This window comes from Pelodiscus sinensis, chromosome 1 (assembly GCF_052426305.1).
Source record: "Pelodiscus sinensis isolate ZL-2025 chromosome 1, ASM5242630v1, whole genome shotgun sequence".
Lineage (NCBI taxonomy): Eukaryota > Metazoa > Chordata > Testudines > Trionychidae > Pelodiscus > Pelodiscus sinensis.
In genome coordinates, this window is record NC_143052.1 from 103635173 (window position 1) to 103655637 (window position 20465).

The following is a 20465-nucleotide window of genomic DNA, read 5'->3' on the forward strand; positions in this document are numbered from 1 at the left end:
AAAATATTTTGACTCAATGTGTTTGGCTTTTACAAGAATGGTTGCCACTAGAAGCTTTGTGCTTTTGTCGCAAATCTCAGCACTTATATCCTGCATCTCAACATTTTCAACAAGAAAATCTACTTTATATAATGCCAAAGTAATGGAGAGAGACCTATTAAATATTAATTTAATTCAAAGCAGAACTGACCTGGAAAGGCAGAACTATCCATTTAAATCCATGCTATTGGCATGAAGCAGAAACACACCTGAAGACACTTGCATTTCAGAATTTCATGTTTGACATGTGAATACACAGAACTGTGTCACAATATGAATAAAGACTGATAAATGAGAAATGGTTCAGCAATTCCCTAAATATTTCACCACAACAATTTAACCATCCTTCTGTCTCAAACAGATAAATAGTTGATTGAAATTCTGTTATTAAACAAATAAAATATTTTTTACACTGTGGAATGTTTTTCAAGTCTGAACTGAATATATGAAAGTCTTTACAGGTTAATCAAAATTGTTTAGACATTGATTCTGAAAAGAAAGAACAATGTACTTGAAAATACAAGAATTTGTACAAAAGGCAACATGTCTGCTAACTACAAGTATACAAACTCACATATAAGTAGTAATTGGCAATGCACATCTATTGTCTTTCTATGAAAAGAGCACAGAATTTTACCAGATGTTTGAAATATTCACTACTTACAATATAGTCCTTTGTGAATATGATCAGTACACAGAAAATGTTAGAAATCAAATTAAGTCCTGAAAACACAATGAATAGTGCAAACACTGTAAAACAGAAAAACATTACTGTAAGTCTAGCCATTTTGCTACTAAATGCTAAGAAAGTCACTTAACAGTTTACTTACATTTGAAGACCTAGGAACTTAATTTCTAACAGCTAGGCTGTTAGAAGCCCAAATTATGATATACAACTGCATTTCCAATCATAAAATTATCCCCAGGATGGGCAAAATAGAGCACATAGGCCGACTATAACCTAACATTTTCCCCTGCCATACCATTTCTCCCAGAAACTGAGGCAGCTGCCCTGGAGCCTGGTGATTTAAAAGAACTCAGGGCTCCTCCATAGCATCACCATTACCACTGCAATGGCCAGAGCCTCAGGTCCTTTAAAACGCCACCAGAGCCCCAGGCAGCACAGGCCAAGCAGCACTAAAGGGCTGGCTGGGAGAGACTAGCCTCCAGCTCTCTCCCTTTCACTTGAGGCCCTGTGCCTTCTGGTAGTGATGTTGCCCATTGGGTAACTGAATAGTAATGTAGCCAATAAATATTCATGTGGTTACACAATTATTCAATAGTCCTTGAGAGCAAGGCGGCAGCCAATGCCCTCCGGCTGCACTCCCAAGGAAATTCCTGCCACCCCGCGCTGCTGCCTGCATATCAGAGGCAGCAGCACTAGGTGTCAGGCAGGAGCTGGTCTGCGAGGGAAGCCCGTTTAAAAACCAGCTCCCCCTACAGACCGGCTGCCTGTTGCTCTGTTCTGCTGCCTGTGTGGCTCTCCAAGTTGCCCCTACATTCCCTGTGTTTGCCTTTAATTCCCTTATCCCACCCCTGTAGTTCAAGCAATAAAGAGACAGTTGTTCAAGGGACAAGAGTTCTTATTTGGGGAAAACAGTAGGGAAAGGAAAAATGAGGGAACTGGAAGTGGGGAGGGAGGGAGGGCTTAGAAACATGAATGGGACTTTCTGCCTCCCAACATCCTGGAGAGTATGGCTGCCCTTGAGTTCCCCTCAGCCCTGGTGGCCCCTGGGGTGTGTGGAAGCAACGGGGCTGGAAGTGGAGGAACTGGGGTTGTCATTGGGGAGGATGGGGTTCTTGGAGGAGGCTCTTTCTAGAAATGAAGTCAGGTGCTCCTTCACAGTGGTAGAGGAGGCAAAGATGGTCTCCTGCTGCTTAATCTGGTGGTGGTTCTCTCCTGGTGCTCTGCAGTCTGGTCCAGGTGCTCTGCCCACATCTCCTCCATAAGGGAGTGCACACAGCCCATCTGCTCCCAGAACATATCCTCCCTGGTCAGCTTTCATATATGGATCAAAGCCACGTGGGCAGATGCTGGAAGAGGGGAGTATGCACCGAGCTGGCTGTTGTCCCAGCTGCAAAGAAAAGTTACAAGGGCAAACTGTACAGCACATACATTGTGTTTAAGCTAACAGATCAGGGTTAGGCTTCACTGAAGATTTCTGTAAAGACAAAGGAGATGTGTTCCGTGCATGTCCAAATGTTTGCTTTGAAGCGGGCACTTACAGCAGGTGCACAGACTTCTCAGGGGAGCATCAGGATGCCCTCAGCCTGAAGGCAGGCAACATGGTAAGAGGCCAGGGCAGGAGCCTGCAAGTGGGAGGGGAAGGAGTGGCTTCCCACTGTCTCTGGCTAGGTGCTCTGCGTCTACCACCCACGCATCGGAAAAGATTCCCCCCTGCACTCACACAGATTATGGTGCACACACCATGCTACCACCACAAAGGGAAGTGGTGCATTTGCTGAGGTCCAGAACAGTCAGGAGATTCTTAAACCTACCCTTTAAACATCCAAATGCACATTCAAACACTACTCTGCACTTGCTCAGCCCGTTGTTGAACTCCTTCCTTGCTAGGGTCCAGGCTGCCTGTATACAGCTTCATGAGGCGCAGAAGCAAAGGGTAGGCTTGGCTGCCAAGGAACACTATTGGCACTTTCACTTTTCTGACTCTGACTTCCCTGGCTGAGAAAAAAGTGCTTTTGTGCATCTATGATGATGACTAAAGGGTTAAACTCAGGTAGCTAGGGGGTGTTGGCAAGAAGCCAGAAGCATGGAATATAGTGCTGAAATTTAAATTGTAAAGATTACCTGCTTGCCCTTTCTCTTTATGTGAGGTGAGAGAAGCAGGATGATTTAAATCCAGGCAGGACTACCAAAGAATACTGGGCATGAAAATTAACTGGCCCGTGAAGGGATCATGAGTAAATAGAGGGGGAAATGTATATTGAGTCACAATCAGGTTATTTTCTTTGTTTTGTTGTTTGGTTAACTTCTCTGTGCTAATTCATGTGCACTCCCCCTCTCCCATCCACCGTATCCAAGCTGCAGCCCAAAGAGGCTATGTTTCTCTGTGTTTTGATCTGTTCTTTTCTTAGTTGCTCTGTAACACCTAGCAACTAATTATGCTTTATCAAATATATCTTTTTGTTTTGTTGTTAAAAATCACTTTTAAGGCAATGATTTGATTCTTGTGTCCTGAAAAGTAAACAGGAGGTCTGTGTGTGCGCCTGCCTAGACTCAGAGGTCAGCTATCCAAGACAACAAGTATGTTTTCTGTAGGTTTTTCTCTTGTTTTTTCACACTTTCTTGTGGTAAAAGAGATTGGTGTACCCCTTGGGAAGAAGTTCAAGTGTTTCTTCCTGGTTTTCAGGGTTTTAATTCACTTGGTGGCAGCCTCTCCCCCAAGACCAGTAAAACTGTGACCTTAAGGAATTTCTGTAAGCAGAAGCCTATCGAGGCAAGATATTTAAGGTCTCTTGCGGGGACACCCCCCTCTCCCCCCCGCACTCAGAGTGCCAGAGTGGGGAACAGCCCTGACAGCATCTTTCTGAAGAGGCATGTGTTCCGACCATCCCACATTGACGTTGGTGAAACAGCCCTTGTGATTCACCGGCACCTGCAGCACCATGGAGAAGTACCGCTTATGGCTGATGTACTCCAAGGCAAGGTGGTCGGGGCCAAGATGGGGATGTGTGTTCTGTCTACAGCCCCACTGCACTTAGGGAACTCCATCGTACCAAAGCCATCCACTATGGTGTCCACATTTCCCAGAGTCAAAACCCTCCGTAGCGTAATAGTATCGATCACCTTGACTACTTAACTAACAGCAGCCCCCACTGTAGATTTTCCCCACTCTGAACTCTTTCTCCACTGACTGATAGTTGTCTGGTGTTGCAAGCTTCAATAGAGGAATAGCCACACATTTCTCCATGGCCCGAGCAGGTCTCATTCAGGTAATTTGGCACCTCAGGGCAGGGGAAAGCAATTTGTAAGGATCCAGGAATGTGGCCTTGTGCATTTGGAAGTTCTGCAGCCACAGCTGAAGTCCCATATCCGCATCATGATACAGTCCCAACTGTCTGAGCATGTCTCATGGCACCAGAAACAGCATTCCACTGTGTCCAGAGGACTGACTGGTGGCTGCACTAGCATCAGCACAAAGACTTGCATGAGCAGCACCTCCACACCACATTGAGTTGTCCTCGTTCTCTTCGTGGAGAAGCGACATGCATATGCTCTCCAAGTACTGCGCCATTAGATGAACCACAACACACATCCATCACAATGGCTTACTCCAAACGGGCTTCATGCTCATGCTGCTATGGTGTGTCTGTGGGGGCGACCAGGGAACAAAAAGGCATGAGCATACTGCCACCCCATTATCTCACACAAGGAAGAAGGGACTAGACAAGTGAATTATGGAACACCGCGGTGTGACATGAGCCCATAACCAACCGCTGCACAATTCTGGTTGCAGTGGCACCGTAAGCATAGCCCAATATGCAAAGCTGCCCACAGAGCCTCACTCTGAGTCAATTAGGCTCCCTAATGGGGATGTGCTACTTCAGACTATATTCAATTCTTCCCCACAGTGAGGACACAGACCATCTACTTATTAGGTGGTAAGAAATCAACCACATTAGATTTGACCTTACCTCACAGTGTGCCCACAGAGTGACAATCCTGGAATCTTAATTTAGATAATTCATTTGTACTATATTATATGTTAGCAATGTTCTAACAAACAAATGCATGCTTAATATGTCCTGGCCTGATTCTAATCTGGAAACTAGAGTTATGCCTACCTAGAGTTTTAGAGATTTTAACTGTATTCTTCACTTCATGTTCTAAATTTTGCACTGCAGACATGGGTGAAATACAGCTGCTATTCAACAAAGAACATTCAGTAATGGATAGTGTATACAAGATACTTTGATTCTTCTCAGATGAAAAGTACTATTAAAAACTCAATTAACCACCACCTACTGTAGCATGGTGAAATCACCTTATTTGTCCTCCCACAGTAATTTTAAAAATATTATAAAAACATTTGCTGAAACAAAATGAATTTAAGACAACAATTATAAGTCAGGCTTCAAAAAGTGAAGAGTATCTTCAAAAAAATCAATTTAGAAAATAAGCTTCAGAGTGCTTATTTGCCTTCCAAGTTAACATTCATATTTTCAGAGTCTCTCTCTCCAACAACCATGAGGTGAAAAGTTTACTTAAAAAACACGGGAGTGATTCCTACTGTGATTCAAGGTGCTGAGGATTTAAATAAAATAAATATGTGCACCGGGAACATACTACAGCAGCCGTGGCCAACCTGCGGCTCTCACGCTACATGCAGCTCTTCTCCCCTCCCCCTCCCCCCGAGTGCAGCTCGCAAAGACCACCCACTCCTCGTGTGGCTCATAAAGACCCCCTGCATCCCCAAAAATGACCCTCTCCTCCTGGCTCCCTGTGCTGACCTGGGCTGGGGAGCCATTAAAGAAGGAGAATTAAAGATGGCGTTGGCCAGCGGGAGCCTGATGTGTCCAAAAAGCCTCTAAATATGTTTTCTCAAAGGGGCAGAGGTTTTTTTGTTTGTTTTTGCTTGACCAAACACAACCAAGGGCTCCTTTTAAAGGGGCAGTCTTTTTTTGTTGTTGTTGTTGCTTGACAACTTTGGCCCGACTCTTCGCACTGGACCCACGGATATCTTGGCTCTTTGCCCAAAATGGGTTGGCCACCCCTGTACTACAGCTTGGATCTCCCTGGTCCAGCACCCTGAGGACCTGAACTGTCCTGAACCAGGGAGTTTGCCAGACCAGGGAAAGTCAATGCTCATCTGCTAGCTGCCCCACTCCCGGGCTCTCAAGGCTGGGGTTCCCACCCTGCTGCCACTCAAAGCCGCCAGAGTTCCCCACTTTCCAGCCAGGACCACCTGGCTGCTGCTGGCCCCATTGCCATCAGGTTTCCCAGGGCCACCCAGCTTCCCCGAGCCCCGTTCAGAAGCTGTCCGCCCCCTGCCGCTGGGGATTCCTCCGGGCTGCCCAGCCAAGGCTCCCCTCCTGCCACTGAAGGTTGTCTGACCACCCAAGTCCCACCGCCACTGGGGATTCCCTGGGTTCCCTGACTGGGGCTCCCCGGACACATTGATGCTGGGGTTCTCTGGCCACTCCTGGCCCATATAACACTGGGGAGTTCCCTGGCTGGGGCTACCCTGCTGGCTGCTTCCAGAGTTCCTTGGCTGGCCCTGGCCAGCTGGTCCCAGCGCCACTGATAAAGCCAGTCCTGCTGTCGCCAGGGGTTCCCCGGCATAGGGAAGCCAGGCTTCTGCCTAGCCCCACTGCTTCAGCAAGTTCCCCAGCAAGGGCAGGAGCTGCTCGCTCATTGTCTGGCCCAGCTGACACCAGGGTTTCCCTGATCGGGGTGTGGGTTCCCTGTTTGCTGCCTGGTCCCGCTGATGCTGGGGGTTCTCCAGTTGGGGTGGGCTCCTCACCCCTGCCCAGCACCACAGATGCCAGGAGTTCCCCAGCTGGGCAAGGACTCCCCAGCCACCACCTAGCCCAGCTACTGCTGGGCTCCAGGGCTCCCCAGTCCTGCATTTTCCAGCTGACTCCTGCTCCCACAGCTCTTTGATCTGGACCATGGATATTGCCGGTCCAGTGAGCCCTGGATTTGGGAGGTTCAACGTGTATTGATCTTAAGGAAAAGATAATACATTGCTTTCAAATCAGAGCAGTTTGTCAAGACAACTGCACTCAAAACGTACATCCACACAATTCCAAGCATTTTCTACAATGCTCAGCACTGTTGTATATGAGCATTTCACACAGATTAATGAGTTTATTGAGAAAAGAGAAGTCATGTCACAGAAAGGGAACTGAGGCACAAAAAGAATAGGAAATTTGTGGCAGGGCTGAAATCAGACACCAGATGTCCTAATCTAAGTACTAATCTGATATTTTATCCACTAATCAAACTACCAAAATGTACCTAAAAGTGAGCTTGTTAACACAGGGAGATTTGTTTTTAAAAAGTTGTAAAGTCAACAGAAAAACACTGTTTTTATTCGGGGGAGGAAGGGCATGGGTACAGCCTTTTTGTACTACAATAGAGGTAGTTCTTACTTCTGTGGAAATAGTGCTCAATTAGGGAAAATAAAATTTAAAAAAACCTTCCCTCACCTTACATTTGCCAGTCTAACCCCAGTTTCTGCCGAAACACTCAGAACCTAGAAGCAAAATCTCACTTGTTGATTACAGCAACAAATGTGGGTTATATAAACTAAGCATACAGTCACAATTGCCCTAGTCTGGAGTGATTCAATTTTAGTTTTTAAAATAAAAATGTAAAGTAACTTTCCCATTTCAAAAGGAATAATTTCTGGAAATAAAAATTAGTTAAATGTATCCTGTCTTGGTAAAGTTTGAACCTTTCCTGGCCAATTAAAACACTTCCTTTTTACACTTTATTTGTAACTTTTGATTTTTCAGCATCCATAAATGGTCAGAATGTCATAAATTGTTGCATTACTGTGCAACCTGTTTTGGAAGCATCCATGACAGGCTACACAGGGGGTCAGCATCTTTCTGAAGAGGTGCACCAAGATTTAACCCTCCTGCCCTGGGCCACGCAGCTCTCCTGGGAGGGGGGAGGGGCTCTCTCCACTGCATGCCTCACTTGGTCTCCTGCCCTGGGCTCCAGCTCTTCCTACGGGGGAAAAAAAGAAGAGCTTTTCCTGTGGGGATGAGAGGAGCAGCACAGAGCGCTTCCCCAGAAGCTGGATGCAGGGCGGAGCCTCTGGGCTTCCCCTCCTGCAGGAAGCCAGCATTGACTGCAATCTTGCAGGAGGCACAATGCTGTATCACCAGCATGGACTGCAGACGAGGTGGCTGGGGGGAGGGGAGGGGAGGAGTGTTAAGGGAAATGGGCAAGGCGGGGGTTGATGGTGGGTAATCCAGGGGTATCCAGCCACACTGGCATTGGAGTCCCATGAGAGTCCAGTCCATAGCGCCCCTGCCTTCCTGCCAGGGACCCAGGCGCCAACGTGGGTTTGTGGCAGGGAGACACCCCCCCCCCCACACACACACACACACTCTCTTCTTCCCTCAGCCATCACCGCTCAGCCCCAAGCCACAGCCCAAGCAGCTCTCATCCTCTAGTGGGGGCCCAGCAGCAGTGGTGCTGGTGGCTGTGCTGTCTTTAGCCCACCTCCCAGGGGCATCGCAAGGCAGAAAAGGAGGCGAGCGGAGTGGGAAGCGCCAAGGCTGCAGGGCTGGGGCTGGGCAACAGAGTGGAGGGCTAGAGGAAGCAGCAGAGGGGCTGGAAGGCAGCTCTGCACACTCCATCTTCCTCCAAAGCAGGGAAACAGAGACCCAGAGCTAGCCACCCTCTTCTCTGTGACTGTCGCACCCAAGCCCAGCTCCACCTGCCCCTGGCAGCCAGCTTGGGGGTACCCCGCTCCTGCACTTGGCCTACCCACCCCCGGAGCAGCCCTGTTCTGCCACATGGCCTGGCCATCACCAGAGCAGCCACAGTCCCTGAAACAGCTGCCCACCATAGGCCATGTAGCTGCCACGGAGAAGGAACCGGGGCTGTGGTGAGGCTGTCCCAGAGGGACAGCCTCACCATTGCCCGGCTCCAGCTGCAGCTCCCAGAGCAGCCCCTCTATGCCACACAGCCCTGCCTCAGCAGAGACAGCCTCACCACAATCCAGCTCCAGCCGTGGCACACGGGGCAGCCACCAATCATACAGTCCTGCCGCATGCCACTCAAAATCAGCCTGAATGCCACACATTGCCAACCCCTGAGCTAGAGAATGAATGGCATTCCAAAAGGCATCCTCCACCAACTTGTATTCTGAAGGTTGGCCCTTCACACCAGGCAGATTTCAGAAAAAAAATAAAAAGTCACTATAACATTCTCTCGGATTACCCAGAAGGAAGAAATCTCATCCTCAATCTGCCAAGTACTGTAATTAGGATTCATGATGTAGTTCATGCTGACAGTCACAGAAACACAAAACTGGTTTTGAGGTGGATATTTTATTAATGAATGGATCTGAGAACATCTTGGTGTCAGGAAGCAGATATTCACCATCCTCAGAATCTATAGACTATACTTACTCTAAGTAATTTTTTTTTTTACAAGTTAGAATCAAGTACAAATTCTATTTATTCTTAGACCCAAGAATTAATATAAGGAATTGTTCTAAAAAGCAAAAAAGAGACTTTTTATACTAACCAGTCCTCAAAGTACAAAAAAACACCCCCAAAAAACCAAACACACACATTCTACCTTTTCAAATGAACTGTCACCACAGACACATTTTGGAAAAGATCTAAGGCACAACTGAAAGCTAAAGAGCAGAACTCATGGCAGAACTTTGTACCGGTAATAACTGTCACCACGATGGATATGAAGTTACAGGCTGAACTTCTAGTTCAGCACTCTCCGGTCCGGCAACATCTATTGTCCGGCATGATTTTGGCTAGCTGGATGTCCACTTACCCTCCATGTGGCCAAGTTTCCCACAAAGTTTGTTTACAGCCACCAGTCCTGGCTCTGTGTTCTGTGCTGTTATTAGGCTCTAATTTACCCCCTAAATGTCTTCTACGAGTAAACAATGGAAGTGTTGGTAATGCGGCTAGACAATACTGACCTCCCATGGTTTGGCAAATTCTTTGGTTCAGCACTGGTCAGGTCTCAAAGGTGCCGGACTAGAGATTCAACCTGTATTTCTTTTCAGCAGGTTAGATTAAATACGGAATAAGTTTCTGGGGATAAGAACTACAAATCAATGCTGTGAATTCAGAGATGACCAAAACTGAAGTTTAATCATTTAAGGCAGGGATGGGGAACCTTAGGCCTGGGAGCCAGATGCAGCCCTCCGCTTGTCTGGACCTAACCCCCAAAGCTCAGCCTCCCTTCCCTGCCCCTCTCTTTCCCAGCATTGGCAAGCCGACACTGGTGCTCCAGCCCCCCTGCTATTCCCTGGGGGCTGCAGCACACAAAATCTACTAAGCTGGGACCTCCTAAGCTCTGGTGTGTGAAAGGAGTGTGGTGAGTGTCTTTCTCCTTCTCAGTTGAGGACCGCAGTGAGGGTTTTTTTTCCCTGCTTCTCACTTGTGTTTGACCCGGAATGATTTTTCTGTGGGTCAGTGGCCCCAATCCAGAAAAAGGTTCCCCACCCCTGATTAAAGGTTCTTCATTATACCAGAATCATAGAATCTTAGAATATTAGGACTAGAAGGGACCTCGAGAGGTCATCAAGTCCATTCCCCTGCCCTCATGGCAGGACCAAATACTGTCTAGACCATCCTTGATAGACATTTATCTAACCTACTCTTAAATACCTCCACAGATGGAGATTCCACAACCTCCCTGGGCAATTTATTCCAGTGTTTGACTACCCTGACAGTTAGGAACTTTTTCCTAATGTCCAACCTAAACCTCCCTTGCTGCAGTTTAAACCCATTGCTTCTTGTTCTATCCTCAGAGGCCAAGATGAACAAGTTTTCTCCCTCCTCCTTATGACACCCTTTTAGATACCTGAAAACTGCTATCATGTCCCCCCTCAATCTTCTCTTTTCTAAACTAAACAAACCCAATTCTTTCAGCCTTCCTTCATAGGTCATGTTCTCGAGACCTTTAATCATTCTTGTTTCTCTTCTCTGGACCCTCTCCAATTTCTCCACATCCTTCTTGAAATGCGGTGCCCAGAACTGGACACAATACTCCAACTGAGGCCTAACTAGCGCAGAGTAGAGCGGAAGAATGACTTCTCGTGTCTTGCTCACAACACACCTGTTAATGCATCCCAGAATCATGTTTGCTTTTTTTGCAACAGCATCACACTGCTGACTCATTCAGCTTGTGGTCCACTATAACCCCTAGATCCCTTTCTGCCGTACTCCTTCCCAGACAGTCACTTCCCATTCTGTATGTGTGAAACTGATTGTTCCTTCCTAAGTGGAGCATTTTGCATTTGTCTTCATCCTGTTTACCTCAGAAGTAGTGTACATTACGCTCATACAAATGGTGCCACAATTTTTCTCTTTACGATACTCTATAACTCGCTCACTTTGGAATATAGTCACCAGGATGACTTCATTTGTTAAATAATGAGCATTTTAAACAGATATGAATATAAACGTCTAAATCTAAAAACAGACCTAAGAAGAAACACACATTCAATTGTAAAGTGCACCACGTTTGTAGTAAGGATGTTAGCAAGTAGTCGACTACTCGACTAACCAATAAGCATAAACTTATTGGGTAGTCGAGTGGAGTACTTAGCTATTTGCTTTCCCCACCCCTTCCTGCCGGGAGAGGAAAACAGCAACAGGTGCTGGGGGGAGCCGGCTTAAAAGACAGCTCCCCCCAGCACCGTCTCCACAGTGCCTCTGCGCCCTCCCTGCCCTCACTGTCTCTATCAGAGACAGCCGGGGGAGGGAGGCGGGAATAAGGGAGGCTGCTGCGAAGCAACCTCTGCCTGCAGCAGGCCGAGGCTTGCCGCAGGCAGAAGCTGCTCCAGCAGCAGCACCTGTCCGCAGGGAGCAGACAGACTGTTCGCACTGGTTTGGAACGCTGCATCTCTCCATTTTAAATGTAGTAAGATCCAGTGGCTCTTACTACATTTAAAATGCAGAGCTGCAGCACGGGTGCCTCCCAGAGCTGGCGCCAGCAGCTACCCCTGCTGCGGCTCTGCATAGCGGCCCCTTATCAAATAATCAAGCAGTAGAAACAAATTGTATCGACTACACGATTAGCCATTTAACATCCTTAGTTTGTAGCAAAATATCTCTCTTTTTGGATGATCAACTTAGATCAACACAATTAACACTGAAAAAAATAACACAAAAAGATTTTCAAACAAGTTATGACAATTATTCAGCAACGAAGAAGACTTTTCCTCATACTACAACTCCTAGAACTTTCCACTAGGAGAATTTAGTTTAAGAACAATCATAATTCTGCCTTTTTTTAAAAAAACCTTAACACTACTATATCTGAATTAGCTTTTGTTCTATGCATTGGTATCAGCCTATATATAGTTATGTATCCCACTGCACAGTGGGTCCCGCACTATTGCAGCAAACCAAAAATTGGGAGGATGGAAGGGGAGGGGAAGAGGGCAGGAAAATGTCACCAAAAAATGGACAGAAGATCTAAGTCAGCTATTGCATCAAACTATTTTTAACTTAAAAATTGACAAAGTTGTCTGTAGCTCTTTAACTAGTATGTATTTGAGAGAGTCTAAGAACTCTTAAATGCTAATTGCAAGGACCACCAAATTCAGTATTCAGCTTCCTCTTATAACTTAAAGCAACCTAAGGGTTTTGTTGTGCCAGTAAAACTGGATGTGCCTGGAATGGGATGGCTTTTCATAAAACCATACAGAAAAGAGACAGTATCACTACTGTCTATCCAGGACTGCCCTAGCCCCAAGTCTTCCCACCTCCATGCACCTTTTAGGAATGGCAGGAACTGAAGCTCTACTTCTCCCTCCCCGCCCACCCTCCAATTCACAAAGGACATTGCTGGCTGTTCCCCTTCATCAGGGAGTGAGGAGAAAGTGCACAGTTTGCTGCATTCCTCACTCAGGCTGAGGACTGCAGGGAGTAGATGAAGCTGGACCTGCTCCAGCTCAGGGACATGTACCCCTCCCCTAGTTGTGCCCAATGGAGCTGCAGCAGCCCTGGAAAGGTACTTCTCACCTGGCCTCAAGCTGCTATAGTGAGAAAGGGCTGTGTTAGTCCTCTCTCCCAGGGCAGCCTGCATACTGAATGCCTCATCCCCAGCCTCACCCCCAGAACAATGATTTAAATGAAGAAAAACAAAAAAGATAATCGAGTTAAAGACCTGAGCAACACTGGGTAAATCTTCTAATAGCATATATTGGTTATGTCTCAATTATTCAATTTTACAAATTCAAAAAGTAGCAAGCATAGAAATCAGATTTTAAGTCTCTAAGGGCTAATTTTTTTTTAGTTTTTTGGGAGGCTAGGAGGGTTGTTGTTTGGAGTTTTGGTTTTGTTTTGTTCCTGAAAGTTTCTTGTATTTTTTTGTGCTAAAAATAAAGTAAAAGCACAAAGTTTTGCAGTGTAAATGTACGATGGATGTGAACAAAAAGTAAAGAAATGAAAGAAGCCTATACGGTATGTGCATAGAGCAGTAAATAGTGGACGGTACTATTATAAAAATAACAAAACAATCATACAAATGTATAATCAGAAAACACCTTACTTGAGTAGTCATCAAGTACAGCCCCCTGTACTTGGTACAGTATCAGTAAACCCAGATAATCTCCGACTGGTTTCTTCTGCTTTGCTCTTAAACACCTCCAACAATGGGGATTCTGCACTCTACATTTGAAGCTTATTCTAGAGCAGGGGTGAGTAATCTTTTTTTGGGTCACGGCCCGCTGATCCCCAAAAAGTCAGTTGGGGGCTGCACCCAAGTGCGAAGCAAAAAAGACCCCAAATTCTCACTATGTGAACCCCGACTGAGGAGAAAGACCCTCCGCACATTCTCCTCACAAACCAGAGCTTAGTGGGGCCCAGGCTAATAGATTTTGTGTGCTCCATCCCAGCAAGGGGAAGGAGGGGATGAGGATGGAGCATCAGCATGCACTCCCCAATGCTGGGGGTGGGAGAGCCCTGGGGGCCAGATCCAGGCAAGCCAAGGGCCACAGCCAGCCCCTGAGCCTTAGGTTCTCCACCCGTTTTAGAGTTTAACACTTACAGTAGTAAGGAAGCTTTCCTAATATATCTAACCTATATCTCCCTTGCTGCATTTTAAGCCCATTTCTACTTCTCCCTTCAGTGAACACTAAGAACAATTGGCCATCGGCCTTTTTTATAATAGCACTATATATTCACGGATGGACCCAACAGTCTTTCTTCAGTCTTCTTCTCACAGGGCTAAATATGCACTTTTTAAAAATCTCATATGTCAGGTTTTCTTTCACTTGGACTCTTTCCAACTTGTCTACATTTTTCCTAAATGTGGCATCCTGAATTGGACATAGTACTCCAGCTGCACAGCTCTCTGGTCCCAATCACCTCACATTTCTTACCTACAACACTCTCACTAATTCTCCCCACAATCATATTTGGCTTTATTGCAACTGCATCATGTCGTTGATGAATATTCAATTTATAATCCACTATAAACCCCAAAGCCTTTTCATCAGTACTACCATCTAGCCAGTTACTCCCCATTTGATTATTCCTTCCTAAATGAAGTACTTTGCACTTATCTTCACCGAATTTCATCTTGCTGATTTCAGACCATTTCTCCATTTGTCAAGGTCTTTTGAAATTTTAATCCTGAGATCCTAGGAGGAGAATAGGATTTGTGTAGGTTCTGCACAATATGTTTTGAGAGGCTTATAAGATACTGACAATACAAATGTAGTACAAAAAGGGGGTTTGGGCGCAAGAGGGTACATCTGCACTGGGTCTGTGAGAGAACTCCCTATCCCAGGAAGACAGACTCATGCTAGCTTGAAACTGGTCTAATAAAAGATATAACACCGCACACAACTTTTAAATTGTTATCTATCCTATTTATAAAAGTATACATTTTTGTTATGTCTTTGAGTCACTGAAAGGTAATCGATTACAGGAGACTGTAACAAGGCTAATATTCAATTGCAACATCACTACAATCAAAAATGTATTATAGATTTTCAGATAATATGTAACAAGAGGTACATAAAGCACTCACATGAATGTATATTTTAACAAGATTACAACAAAACTGGGCAAAAACCTAGCCATTTAAAAAAAATAGAAAAATAATTTCATGAATTTTTCCCTTCTGGATCTGGAGGCCAAAACGGGCAAGAAGCACGTGACAAAAATTGTAAGTTTTTTTGCACTCTCTTGAATACAGCTGCCAAGGGGTTCTGGTGGATAGAATACATGAAAGAAGAAAGCAGAAGGGTAAGTGGACAGCAATTTCTTACCTTTGTCAGTGAGCAGAATATAAAAAAAATACAAATTCTCAAGTACAGTAATTCAGCTATTTAAAACATTTTAAGTTTTCATTAACATTTTGTACTTCCTTGAAACCTTTACTCTAAGTGATCAGGCTACTACAATGCACTCTATAACCCACACCTTAAAACCAGAGAGACTGACGCTAGTGTAGAATGAAGCAGTTCATTTATTGTGTGGGGGCATCTCACTGGGATCTACAGGAGCCACCCACTGGTCTGCAAGTAGGTTATAACCTGTACCTTATACTCTAAGTGGCTTGTGACTGGCCTAGCCAAGCAAATGCCTCTTTCCCCTACTACAACTGCAGTCAGTTGGGCATCCAAACTGAACTCTTCCTCATGTTTATTTTAAAAAAAGGTGGTAGGAAGTTGGAAGAGTCTCCTTTGTGAAGACTTGCTTCCCACCTTCTTCTGATATAGCCCAAGTGAAGGTTACCTTTCATGTACCCTGCAAAACACAGTGTACTTTTAACTTTGGTAAAACATGTATTATACTACCATATGCCCAAATAAGATTACAATACTCAAAGGGATGGCATACTAATTGGAACATAGAATATAGAAAACAGCAGAAAATTGTAAGAGCAAGACGCAGCTACTTCATGATACTGGATAACAAATTTTCCATGGCAATGATCTATAGCCTTGTATGCAACTGTTTAAAAAAAAAACAAAAAAAAAAAACGACTCTTACCATAATATTGCCTTTCTCTATATCAAGAAAACATAGTACATCCCCATTTAAACAGAAAATATTAGAAAACAGAACAAAAAGACACCTTCCACACAACTGCCCCTTTCTCAATAAAAATTTAAAATCAAAAGGACAGTATCAGGATGCATTGTTTAGCTTATTACAAACATAGCAAGCCAGGTGAGCATACACAAGGTCTAATCCCACTGTGCTCTGAAAAGTGCTGAGCAAATAAAAAATCCTATATGTGCTGGAGAATAAAGATGTAATCACTATCAGTTTGAAATCTAGTCAACTAAAAATAGTTTCAAACCTTACATCTCTTTCTGAAACCCCTTGCAAATGTTTGTGGTTTTAAAACTAGTTCCAATTTTCTCAGTTGTTTCTGATGTGTGAAAGACTCATACAAATGACGTCTGATTGACTTCACAGAACACAATTAACAAAAAAAATATTGAAGTCATTAATATTCCATGCTCCCAGCAAAAAAAGGAACCAAATATTGCTTTTATTTTCTAACAGAACTTAAACACGGGACTGAAACCTACACCCAGCAACTATTATTGGATTTGCTGTCACTGTTAAAGGCACACTCCCTGCTTACAATACGACCACATGTGCTGGGGATATGGGGACACAAACATACCTGAAACAGCAAACAAACCCCTGAAGAAATTTCAGCGCTTACTAAGCAGCAGAATAATTGACTGATTTTTAAAAAAAATTTCAGAGATAACTTTTGAGCCTATCACTGCCTCCAGTGTTCCTTTAATCTAGGAATGAGTACTAAAAGCATGTGCTTGTTCTTTTAAATTCAGCTTCCCAGGCACATCCAGCAGAGGGAGACTCGGCTGTCTAGCCTGCTTTACATCGTGAGTCTGTTTTTGTTAAATGGGGGGTATTTAAATGTCCTGCTGTCAATCAAAACGTACTTCCTACAATCACAACCAGTTCCTCAGTAAATATCCCAGCGCTTAGTCGCTACAAACAACAGACTCTTAACCTCAGCCAGGCAGCTGGGAACAGAGCCGGACAGCCACTTGGGCCGCCGAGCCCCCAACTTGTTTCTTTGTTTAAACGTTCATGACTCCCCCCCCCCCCCCAAACACACACACCGGGCTGCCGCTGCCTCGGGCCTCTCTCAGGCACACACACAGCTTACAAAACACACGCGAGTCGGCGGCGGCGGCCTGGGAAGCCGCTTGGGACCGGACAAGAAACGTCAAACCCAGATAAGACAGGAACGGACCCCAAACACAAAGCGAGGCAGGAAGCCCAGGCACGGCCGCAGCCGGGTGCTCCCGGCCCGGGGCAGCTCTGACACCCCGGGGCAGGCAAGGGGATGTTGCTCTTCCGCCCCCTCCCCCCACGTACCGTAACCGGCCGCCGGCAGCTCCCACGCCCTGCATGACAGAGGCAGTCGGGGGAAGTGAGAGAAACCCCCCCCCCTCCCCACCACATTCCGCGCCCCGACCCACCGCAGCCGCGAGCCCAACTTCTGGACAGCTCCTGCCCCCGCGCTCCAGCCCTCAGCTGTTGCTCGCGTTACTTTTGCCGGTGACACCGCCGGAGTAGCGGGCAGCGGAGCCCGGCGCGCGGCTCCCGGCGGAGGCGCAGCGAGGGACGAGCAATTCTGCGGCTCCGCAGCGCGGGGCAAGAGGGCTTCAGGGGGGGGGGCTCGTCGGCGGGACCCGGCTCCGCTAAGCCGGGTCAGGGGAGCTCGCTCGCAGCTGCCCCTGCCTGGAAGTGCGGCAGCAGGGACACGAGGAGCCGCCGGGCTCCCCCCCCCCCCCCGCATTGTTCCCCACTGGGGGGGGCGGTTGTTGTGACCGGGGTTGCTGACACCCCCGACCGTTCCCCTCACCCCCCCCCCCCCCGGCACCCGGCCCCGGCGGGGGCTCTGCTCGCCCCGCGGCCCCTACCTGCCGTGGAACCAGTCCTTGCAGATGTCGCACTCGATCATGAAGCGGCTCACGTCGTAGGGCTCCCGGCACACGCAGTACACGGGGGTCGCCGCCGCTCCGGCCATCTTTAAAGAACTCACTGACTGAGCCACCCTCCCCCTCCAACAGCCGCCGCCGCCGCCGGCGGCACCAATAACAACAGCGCGCGCGCCAGCCTAGCAGAGCGCGCGCCACCTCCCCCCCCCCCTTGCCGTCCTTCAGCCCGTGCTCGCTTCCAGCGCTGAGCATGCGCGCCGGGGCACTTCGCCTCCCGAGAACAAGCGGCCGCTCGCAGACGTACGAGCGGATGCGACTCTCGAGCGTGCCCGCCAGCCCGTCTACGCTAATTGGATGCGCGACAGAAAAAGCACGTGCCACAATCCCCTTCGGAGGCGGAGCAGGCGGGCAGTCCGGGCACGCGCTCGCCCCTCCTTCCTCTCTGCCCCTCCCTCCCCCTCTCGCGTGACAGTTCCGGGCGGGGGAGGGGGGCGAGAGAGAGGGGAGCGAAGGGTTCCGCGAGGACACAGAGAGAAAGAGCTCGAGCGCTGGGAGGGGGAGGAGCTGAAGCGTCTCCCTTATGTAAGCGAGCGGGGCCGCCTGTGGGAGGGAGCTGCCGCTTCCCCCTTACGGAAAGTGCCGACAGCTGCCGGACTTGCCCGAAGCGCTCGACTTTGTTTTCCACGCTGCTGAATGACACGGGGGGGATTCCCTGTCGCGGGGGCGGGGCCCTGCCCGGGCGCTGGGGCATGCGGAGCACGAGCAGGGGAGGGACATTGGCTCGCTGGGATTTCTGTGGGGCCTGGTGCAACGGGGCTAGGGGGGCACGAGGCATTTGCTGGGAGTCGGGTGAGCAGATGGCTTGATGTGATAGGGACAGCCCCGAGAGTTGGGGCTTTATCTCACACAGGCGCCTCTCTCTCTCTCTCTCTCACACACACACACACAAACACACCCTCCCCCCTGTGACTGACTGACACACACACACACACACCCCTCCCCCCTGTGACTGACACACACACACACCTCCCCCTGTGACTGACACACACACACACACACACCCTCCCCCCTGTGACACACACACACACACCTCCTCCTGTGACACACACACACACACCTCCCCCCTGTGACTGACACACACACACCTCCTCCTGTGACACACACACACACACCTCCCCCCTGTGACTGACACACACACACCTCCTCCTGTGACACACACACACACACACCTCTCCCTGTGACTGACACACACACCTCCCCCCTGTGACTGACACACACACACACACACACACACCCCTCCCCCTGTGACTGACACACACACACCTCCCCCCTGTGACTGACACACACACACACACCCCTCCTCCTGTGACACACACCCCTCCCCCTGTGACTGACACACACACACCTCCCCCCTGTGATGCTAGAGGTGGGCAAATAGTGGCCCACGGGCCACATCCGGTTCCTCAGGGTTAGCACCTGGCAGGCTGCTGCTGCTGCTGCTACTTTAGTTACCTGCACCTCCACGGGTGCAGGCACTTGTAGCTGCTGTTGGGGCTGTGGGAAGTGCTGCTGCTATCACCCTATATGTGGAGATGCAGCTAAATACAATGGAGGCAACCCACCCGGGGCTAACCTTGATGAACTGCCACCCACCTCTTTATTGTCCACGCCTGTGCTAGGGCCAGAGGGTGGCACTGGGCATTGCTTTAGAGGCCCACTGGGCACTAGGATATAGGGCAGTGAAGTTCAGCCTGTGGTCCTTGGACGCCTGATGGGCTGCGGATTATGCCTAAGATTTCCAAAAGGGTCCATGCCCACTTTGAATTGTTTTAGGGAGTTTGCATATAAAAAAAAAAAAGGTTGAAACCTGCGCACTACATGTAGGATGAGTAAAAAAAAAAAATCAATTGAAAAACAAAACCCCAATTTGTTTTAGTTGGATTTTTATTTTGCTATTTAAATTATAATAGGTTTTTCCTTTTAAAAATAAATGTTTAAATAAAAGTTGATTTTAATACAAAATATGTTAAGGCCCACAATTATAACAGTCTTTTAAAACATTCAATAAAAAAAGATGATGAATCCATGAATCTGTATCAAAAACTTTTGAGTGAAATGCTTCTTTTCTGTATAAAGAAAGAGTCATGAGGAAAACATCTAGGCTAGGTCTACACTCACGGCTTCTTGCTCAAGTATGGCTGTTCTTGTGCAAGAATCTGCAGAGCGTCTACACTGCCCGCCTGCTCTTGCGCAAGGAAATTTATAGTACGGCGTGGTAAGAGGGGGCTTCTTGCGCAAGAGCTACACTCTTTTTTTTCCACAGGTGTAAGCCCTCTTGCGCAGGAGCTCTTGTGCAAGAGGACAGTGTGGACGCTCAGCAGGGATTTCTTGCACAAGAAAGGCCTATGTCTAAAATGGCCGTCAGAGCTTTCTTGCAGAAGAGAGCGTCCATACTGCCATGGGAGTTCTTGCGCAAAAGCACAGCACGGACATGGCAGTCTAGACGTTTTCTTGTACAAGACTTCTTGCGCAAGAACCTTTGCGCAAGATGTTCTTGCTCAAGAAGCCGCGAGTGTAGACATAGCCCTAATGTTTGAGGTCAAGCTTTATAAATATGGCAAATAGGTCATGTGTTGTATTAAGGGCTTAACTCTGTGGAGGAAGATCCAGGGGGCTTTGCTACAGGGTGACAGGGTCTGATAAAGTCATCACAGACATCAGGGTCTGGCCTCTGCCTACCGGAGACACCATTAAATATCTCATTACCCTCCATTAAGCTCATCTGGCTGCTCTCCC

At 47.5% G+C, this 20465-nt stretch overlaps 1 protein-coding gene across 2 annotated transcripts in view; it reads right to left on the reverse strand.

Moving 5' to 3' along the window:
* The window catches only part of KDM7A (lysine demethylase 7A), an 87206-nt gene extending 69034 nt beyond the window's left edge, over nt 1-18172 (reverse strand). The window contains exon 1 of one of the 2 annotated variants that reach the window (XM_075939680.2): nt 17652-18172. In XM_075939680.2, coding sequence (XP_075795795.2) covers nt 17652-17758 — 107 coding nt within the window. In that variant the 5' untranslated portion in view covers nt 17759-18172. Of the gene's footprint in view, nt 1-17207; nt 17543-17651 lie in introns of those variants that run through there. The other variant, XM_089781952.1, reaches the window with a different exon arrangement.
* Nucleotides 18173-20465: the final 2293 nt, after the last annotated feature.